Below are 9,134 nucleotides of genomic sequence, written 5' to 3'. Positions count from 1 at the left end.
GAATGCCTCGGTTTCACAACCAAGAGGGTCCTTCCCCAGCACCAAATGCCACATTTGGGGCGCACCTGAGATCCAACAGAAGGAGCCTGAGCTCCTGCACAGCCTGAGAACCTTCCCCTCCCTCTGGGCAGGGTGGAGGTGCCTGCCAGGAGCCAGCTGTGCCGCAGCTGCATTCTGCACAATTCCTGCATGGGCTGAGGAAGAACAGGCAAGGAGCACCCCCAGCCCCTGTCCTGAGCAGCTCTGGAGCCATTTCAGCTCCAGCACATCTCAGAGGTGTCTCCCTGTGCAGGCTGAGCCCACCTGAGGCAGCAGCAGCTTGGCAGGAAGCCTTGGTTTGGAATTTCTGTGGAGCAGGCAGGAAACAGCCCAGCCTGGAGAGGAGATGGAAGGAGGAGAGCAGCTCCTGACAAAGCTTGTTTGTGCCTCTCCAGAAGCCTCCACGGCTTTTTTTGAGTTTTTTTAAGAGTAGCAGGAGATGAAGATAAGAGAGCAGTGATAATTAAACCAGTCTGGGCCATTCCAGGGCTGGAATTAATTAATTCCTGCCTGCCAAGGTGCTGCCTGTCCCTGTCATGCCAGGAGGGTGCTGGCTGAGGGCTGCCTCCTCCAGGTAGGCAGCAGTGGATTTATGGGGTTTTATTAATGTGAAATCAGATGATGTGACCAAAATATGGCACTTTGCAAGCCCTGGATTCCTGTGGGAATCTCACCTGGCATTAAAATCCCAGCCCAGGAGGTTTCAGACCTGCTGGACTCACAGAATGGATGCTGCTCTCAGGCACAGCAGTCCTGACCCCTGCAGGTTTTATATCTCCTTTGTTCTTTTGGGGTTTCACCCAAAAGGACACGGCTGGGACTCCCCAAACCTTTGTTCTTTTGGGGTTTCACACAAAACAGCACAGCTGTGAGTCTTCTTTGTTCTTTTGGGGTTTAACCGAAAAGGACACGGCTGGGACTCCCCAAACCTTTGTTCTTTTGGGGTTTAACCCAAAAGGACACAGCTGGGACTCCCCAAACCTTTGTTCATTTGGGGTTTAACCAAAAAGGACACGGCTGGGACTCCCCAAATCTTTGTTCTTTTGGGGTTTAACCCAAAAGGACACAGCTGGGACTCCCCAAACCTTTGTTCTTTTGGGGTTTCACACAAAACAGCACAGCTGTGAGTCTTTGTTCTTTTGGGGTTTCACTCCAAAGGACACAGCTGTGACTCCTCTTGGTTCTTTTGGGATTTAACCCAAAAGGATATGACTGTGCCTCCCCAAACCTTTGTTCTTTTGGTGTCTCACCCCAAAGGACGCAGCTGTGACTCTCCAAACCTTTGTTCCTTTGGGGTCTCACACAAAAGGACATGGCTGTGCCTCCCCTTTGCCCTTTTGGGGTCTCCCACTGCAGGCAGCTGTGGCACAGTGCCATTTCCAGTGGCATTTCCCCCTCTGCAGCCCTGTGAGGGGCACAGAATTCACCTTGGCCTGCCGAGGCAGGGCTGGGCTGTTCCTCCAAGGGCTCTGCTGGCCAAGTCAGGCCGGGGATCTGGCAGACGTGGAACACGTTAGAACGGGGATTTATGGAACAAAAACATTCCTTTCCTATAGCCTCAATGCTGACAGCAGGCACTGTCCTGAGTTGTGTTTTTTAAGAGAACAACTGCAGGAGTTGGAGGTCTCAGCCGCTGATGGTGAATTTTAGGGAGTCGGATCTATCCCAAACAAGAGCTGGAAGGAGCTGACAGGAACAAATCCTTGCCAGGGACACACATCCCATTTTAGATGCGCTCAACACGTTTGTGTTCCTCCGTCAGCTGGCACAGAGACAGAAACTTTTGAGAGAAAAAAAAAGAAAAACCACCCTGAGCGTGAAAATCAACTCAGGGGGCTCAGGCACTTTGTGTCCACAGTTTGCTGAGGTGAAATCATTCCAGTTTGGGAAACTTTTGGTTAACAGCCTGTGCAGGTGGGGCGTTTTTGAGCTCTGCCTGGGGTGTGCAGATGCCTGACCTGCATGACTCATCCCAAAGACTTGTGGGGTTTTAAGGAATTCAGATCTTTTGAGTTCCTCCTTCCCAGCTGAACTCCTCACAAGCACAAGCTCACCTCACCGAGGGGAATCTGTCCCACTCACTCAAATATTCCAAGGGCAAATATTTGTCCCAGACCTCCCAGGAGCCTTGGTTTGTACTTGGACCTGTGGCAGGGATTTGGTAATGGGATTCGGGTAATAATTGCCTACATAAATTAACCAATCACTCAAAGCTGTGCCTGTCTGGAGACAGACACAGGTTTTTCTTTAGTATTATATAGTATGGTTATAATATATAATACTAATAATGTATAATAAATATATATAATAATATAGAATTAATGTAATATAATATAGTTTAATAAAGGAATTGCTCAGCCTTCTGAATCATGGGGTCAGAGCACATTATTCCCTTTAGTATAGTTATAATACAATTAATGTATATTATATATTATTAGATACATACATTATTATATACATATACTAACGTATATTATATATGTATATAATATATAATATATATATTAAGAACATACTAATGCATATTATATATTTGTATACTGTATATACGTATATATAGTATAATGTATATTATTAATGTATATATATTATTATTGTAATATAGTTTAATAAAGCAATTGTTCTGAATCATGAAGTCAGAGCATGTTATTCTCTTTAGTATAGTTATAATATAGTATAGTTATAGTATTAATATAATACTATATATATAATGACTATAAGATAATATATTACATATAATATAATATATAATAGATAATATATATAATATTATATTAATTATATAATATATTATATAATATATTATATATTATATGTGTTATATATTATAGTATTATATAATATAGTATAATATAGTATAATATAATATAGTATAATATAGTATAATATAATATAGTATAATATTATATAGTATAATTTAATATAATACAATACAATATAATATAGCAATTGTTCAGCCTTCTGAACCATGGGGTCAAAGCTCATTATTCCCTTTAATATAGTCATAATATAGTATTAATATCATATAATATAGTTTAATAAAGGACTTGTTCTGAACCATGGGGTCAGAGCTCATTATTCCCTTTAGTATAATCATAATATAGTACTAATCTCATATAATATAGTTTAATAAAGGACTTGTTCTGAACCATGGAGTCAGAGCACGCTATTCCCCAGCTGGGGGATCACCCACACCAACAGGTCACAGCCTGCACCATCTGAACCCCAGGCTGAGCCCTGCTGCCCCGTCCCCGTGCCAGCTTACCTCGGATGGCGTCCCTGAGCTGCTGGGTGATGATGGGCAGGTCATCCACGTCCACAAAGTGCAGGTGGGTGTCCGAGGGCGGGCTGGCGGCCGCCGACAGCTGCAGGAAGTTCCCGCGGCCGGTGCTGACGATGAACACGGTCACGCCCATGTCCTTCAGCAGCTGCATGGGCTCCGAGATGTCATCCGTGGAGAAGCCATCCGTCACCCACAGCAGCACCTTGGGCACGTCAGGCCTGGCCCCAGCCTCGCTGCTGAAGAGCTTTTCCTTGGCCAAGGACAGCGCCTTGCCCGTGTTGGTGTCGCCCATGCGCTGCCGCGTGCCCCCAATGGCTTTCCTCAGGGAGTCCCCGCTCAGGTGCTGGTCAAAGGGGAACTCCATGCTGGGAGTGGTGCTGATGTGGATGATGCTGGTCTGCACGTCCCTGGGGCCGAAGGTGAAAGGGTGCAGGAGGTCCCACATGAACTCCTTGACTTTGGAGAACTCATAGCGGGAGACGCTGGCAGAGCTGTCCAGCAGGAGCAGGAGGTCGCCCTCGGTGTTGGAGGTGGATGGCAGGGGAGCTGGCAGGGCAGAGAGAGAGGGAGCTGCATCAGTGCAGTGCTGTGAGCCCAAAACCTGCACGGTCTGGGGAGCCACAGCCGTGTCCTTTGGGGTGAAACCCCAAAAAGCAAAGGTTTGGGGAGTCCCAGCTGTGTCCTTTTGTGTGAAACCTCAAAAGGACAAAGAGGAGTTGCAGCCAAATCCTATTGGGTAAAACCCCAAAAGAACAAAGGTTTGGGGAGTCACAGCCAAATCCTTTTGGGTGAAACCCCAAAAGAACAAAGGGGAGGCACAGCTGTGTCTTTTTGTGTGAAACCCCAAAAAGCAAAGGTTTGGGGAGTCAGAGCTGTGTCCTTTTGTCTGTACCCTGCAGCTCTGGGGTACCATATCCCACATCCCTTAAATGCTGCTTTTCCCCATTACTCATTGCTGTTAATTACTCATTGCTGTTAATTAGGGAGAGCCCCATCCTGACCCCACAGGGCTCTGCCTTGGTTAACCAAACAGCTGCAGGGCAGGGGGGTGTTTTGGGACCCTCTGTGGGCCAAGCAGAAGCTTCTCCTTCATTCCAACCCCATCCCATGTGTGACCCTCACTCCTGCACGAGATGGAAACAAATTCCTCCTGTTCAGCAGAAAGAATCCATTAAAAAAAAATAAAAATAAAACCGAGACAAAGGCTCTGCCCCCATCAGGAGCGTGGCAAGGCTCACAAAGCAACCAGACACTGAAATCAGCCTCCCCTGCAGGTCCAGGCTCCCAATTCCCTCATCCTTCCTCCTGCTCCTTGTCCTGCATCCAGCACAAACATGCCATCCGTGCCAGAGGTGGAGGTTTGGAAGCACCGAATCCCTGCTCACGCAAGCAGCTGCTGCTCTCAGGCACTTCAGACAGCGTGGCCAGGTGCCAGACGAGGATTTCTCGTTTTCAGGGGGGACCTGGAGCACCCATGAGCATTTTCCTGCCTCCTGGAGTGTCAGGGATAACTCAGATGTGACCCCCGAGCTCTGCTGGGGCCTGGGCAGGGACAGGGACACAGCAGGGCCCTGCTGTCACCCCCTGCGTGAGCCTGGGTCGATGCCCCGGGCTCTGAAGTGTTTTGAAGGGCTGGATTGGGGAAGCAAAAGGTCCCCATGGAAACACAACGCTGCCTGCTGGCTTTTGCAGGAGGAGGAAAGCAGCTGGCCAGGCTTCCCCCGATGCTGACAGGAGACATCCGGGCTGGGAGCGGAGCACAGCCTGATCCACACAGCCCCGGAGCTCTGGGGCTCCCTCACAGCCAGCAGGGATCAGCTCCTGGCCGGGGTAACTCTGCTGGACACCGCGCTGTTGTCCTCTCTCGCTGCTTGGGTTGGAAACCTGGGCGCTGAGGGTTTTACATTTTCTGTGTTTAAAGGTACAGACCCCAAAGAGAGCCCTTCTCCACATCCTCAGGTCAGTGCAGTGTTCCAAAATGGAATGCCAGAACGGGGATTGTGGGTGTGGAGTTGGTTAGAAGTGTGTAAAATCACAGGGTGGAAAACCTGAGTTTGGGGTTTTAGAATATAGAAATAAATATGAAGCAAGATGGAGGTTTTAGGGTGGAGACAGGTTGTTCTTCTTTACCTCCTTCTTCCTTCTTCCCCATGGGTGAAGTGTTCCTGTCCCTGTGCCACCAGAGCACCTCTGGACAAGGCACCAGGAGCTGTGCCAGGCTGGGATGGGCATCTCCTGCCCACAGGGGCAGAGGCCAAAGGCAGCTCATGCCAAAGGCAGCTCATCCCAAACCCTGATCAGCCCCAAACCCAGCCCAACCCCAACCCAGCTGGTCCCAAACCCACAGCCAGCCTCTGGAGCAGGGCACAGCCCTTGTGGAATGCCAAGGCTGCCTCTGTCACAGCTCCTGAAGGCCTGAGCATTGTTCAGAGCCGGGGCTGGGAAATGCCACGGGTTGGGAAAATGCCACGGGTTGGGAAAATGCCACGGGCTCCCGGGGTGGCAGGACAATGGGAATTGCTGCTGCCGGGGTGGACGTGGAGAGCTGGGACAATGCCAGGAGCTGCAGAACTGTCCCTGCCCCAGTGGGACACTGAGGGACAAAATCCAGCCTGGGACACAGGGACAGATCCAGCGGGACACGGAGGGACAGACCCGCGGTTCCCTCTGGTTCCCCAGCGGATTGCAGTTCCCAGGTGCCCTGAAAACCAACCAGAACCATCCCTGCAGGCACAGAACCAACTCTGCAGGTACTGAAACCAAACAGAACCATCCCTGCAGGCACAGAACCATCTCTGCAGGCACAGAACCAAACAGAACCATCCCTGCAGGCACAGAACCTTCTCCACATCAGGACAGACAGAACTGCAGCAGCTCAGCCACCACTGAGGGGTGAGTCCTGTGCAGGAATGGGACACCATCCATCCCTCCATCCATCCATCCATCCCTCCATCCATCTGTCTGTCTGTCTGTCTGTCCATCCCTTTCCCAGTTCCAGCTCTGTAGGGCTGCCCCGTTATCGTTTCCCATCTGCAGCTCCCAGGAGAAAGAAAAGCTGAAGTTTCAAAGCCGAAGCGATTGAATTACAGAGAACAGAGCCAGTCAATCACTGCTGGCTGCTCTCAGAGCCCCCGGTGAGGAGCGAGCAGTTTTCCACGGGGTTGCTTTAACTCTGTACATTTCTGAACAATTTCCTCTTCCCCACCGGCAACAAACGCCACAAAATCACACTCTAAGCAATTTCTTTCTGCAATTGCAGACAGGTTTCTTGTGCACAAGCACTTCTAAACACCCAAAGCAGCACCATGGGCTCAGTTTTTATTCTGAGAAGGGTTTTTGAGGCGAGCAGGAGGCAAAGAACGGGGTAAAGCAGCGCAGGAACGCTTCACCTTTCAGGCACTCACCTGGCTCAGGTGTGTCCTGCCCCACGGCAAAATGCAGCCACAGAAAAAGGAAAAGCAGCACCACAGGCTCAGTTTTTATTCTGAGAAGGGTTTTTGAGGTGAGTAGGAGGGAGGGAAGGGGGTAAAGCAGCGCAGGAACGCTTCACCTTCCCAGGCACTCACCTGGCTCAGGTGTGTCCTGCCCCACAGCAAAATGCAGCCACAGAAAAAGGGAAAACACCACCTTGGCCAACATAGCAGAGCCTGGTCCTGCCCCAACCACCTTAAATCCACCTGAGGGGGCCCAGCAAAGCCCGAGCTCAGTCATAGTCCGGGTCCAGCAGCTCCCAAAGCCATCCTGCAGCTCCGTCCGGGTTCGGCTGCGCTGGGCTGCGAGCTCTGGCTCCTGCAGGGAATTTTCTTTCCTCCCCCCCGACTCCTTTTAAAGCCATAAATCCATCCTGACAGCCAGGGCTGGAGGAGAGGCAGCTCCTGCTGCTCGTCCTGCTCCTCTTCTGCCGGGTTAAGCTCGCCCCAGGAGCGCGGTTTAGTCTGTGTGCAGCTGGGCTTGGCTTGGAAAAAATTAAAAATATATATATATGTATATATCCCTGTAGATACAACTTTGGCCCTGAGAGGCACTGGCAGCAGGCCAGGAACTACAGGGAATAAAAAGAAAAAAAACCAAAAAAGAAATAAAAAAAAGGAAAGAAAAGCTGCGAGAAATCCAAAGTCCTGCTGGTGTGGAATGAGCTGGAAGAAGGCAAAAGGCGTTTATAAATGAAAGGAGGAGTGGGGAAGGCAGGGAGCTGCCCTGCCCCGGGAATATTGGCCAATCTGCTGGGAGGAGCATTGGGAGCATTGCTCAGCCCTGAGCTGCCCACGGGGCCCTCCCGGCGCTGGGGACACGCGGGGCGGTGTCCCCTGTGTCCCCCCGACAGGAAAATTAATCCACAAACCCCAAAAAATTAGTCCACAAACCCCAAAAAATTAATCCACAAACCCCAAAAAATTAGTCCACAAACCCCAAAAAATTAATCCACAAACCCCAAAAAATTAGTCCACAAACACCAAAAAATTAGTCCACAAACACCAGGAAATTAATTGACAAACACCTTTGCTGAACGCTTCAGAGGGAGGAGAGGCTGATTGAGATCTCTAAATTCCTAAAATCTAACACAGACATCCACCTGCTCCCATTATATCCCATAATATCCCACCAAATCCCATCCCATCCTCCTCCTGCCCCACCTCCAGACCCATCCAGAGCCCCTTGCTGCATAAATGGAGATGATTCCCTTCCATTCCTCACTTCCCAATTTTATAATTAAAATTATAAGGATTTCTTGAAAGCTTCAGAGGGAGGAGAGGCTGATTCAGATCCCTAAATTCCTAAAACCTAACCGAGACATCCACCTGCTCCCATTATATCCCATAATATCCCACCAAATCCCATCATATCCCACTATAATTCTCACAATTAAAAGGCAAATATCATGTATAGATGTTAGGAGAAATTTTATAGATTTATAGGTATGTTTTATAGATTTATAGTTATATGTTATAAATTTATAGGTATGTTAGTAATGTGTTATAAATTTATAGTTATCTGTTATAAATTTATAGTTATCTGTTATAGATTTATAGTTATGTTTTGTAGATTTTAGTTATGTGTTATAGATTTTTTGGTATATTTTATAGATTTTTAGTTACGTTTTACCCCCCGTGAGCTGCAATCAGGGTTTGGGTTGGGGACATTTGGGGAGGGTGGGATGGTCACTGTGGCAGCACCTGATCAACAATCAAGATTTAAGGGTTTAAACTCCACCATGGACAGAGAAGAAGCAGCTGATGGGCAGAATTTTGGGGCAGAATTTTGGGGCAGAATTTAAAGGGTTAAAAGGCAAAAAATCCTGGTGGGAAAAATCCTCTGCTCCTGGCTCGGTTATATTTCCTCCATTCATTCCTCTGTTCTATTTCTGATAAGGTTTTAATAAACCTTTCTCAATTTTTTGGACGTGAGCAGCATTTCTCACAAGCTCGCCCACTTCGAAGGTGATTTCTGCTAATTAATTTCTGCTAATTAACGAATTTCTGCTCAGCTGCAGACTCAGCTTCATCGCCCTGACCCCAGAAATGCCAGCCTGGGTCAGGCCGGGGTTTGTCACTTCTCAGTTACCACCAGGTCACGCAGGGCTCAGCCTGGAGTCATCTCTTATTTTTGTTTGACTTGGAAGACAAACTACAAAAATAGAAGTGTTTACATCTAACAAACACCAGTTTTATGTTTCTCAGAGGATGAGCAGTGCCGGGAATGACTCCTCCTTGGTTTTGTGAAGAGATTTGGAGTGATTCGATAGATTTATAGAATATATTATTTAAATTTATCTATTAAAAGTGATGTTAAAATTTATATTACTATTATAAAG

General features: G+C 48.2%; 1 protein-coding gene across 1 annotated transcript in view; it reads right to left on the bottom strand.

The window, feature by feature from the left end:
* The window catches only part of LOC102045273 (von Willebrand factor A domain-containing protein 1-like), a gene marked incomplete at its 3' end in the record, with an annotated part of 11,765 nt that extends 4,285 nt beyond the window's left edge, over positions 1 to 7,480 (bottom strand). Inside the window, exons 1-2 of the mRNA XM_005431308.2 lie at positions 6,889 to 7,480; positions 3,305 to 3,868 (exon numbers count right to left, since the gene is read on the bottom strand). Of these exons, the coding sequence (XP_005431365.2) occupies positions 3,305 to 3,868; positions 6,889 to 7,033 (709 nt within the window). The remainder of the gene's footprint in view (positions 1 to 3,304; positions 3,869 to 6,888) is intronic.
* Positions 7,481 to 9,134: the final 1,654 nt, after the last annotated feature.

The sequence above is a fragment of the Geospiza fortis genome, unplaced genomic scaffold (genome assembly GCF_000277835.1).
Source record: "Geospiza fortis unplaced genomic scaffold, GeoFor_1.0 scaffold996, whole genome shotgun sequence".
In the NCBI taxonomy this organism is placed as follows: Eukaryota; Metazoa; Chordata; class Aves; order Passeriformes; family Thraupidae; genus Geospiza; species Geospiza fortis.
This window is presented reverse-complemented; position numbering and strand designations above follow the sequence as displayed.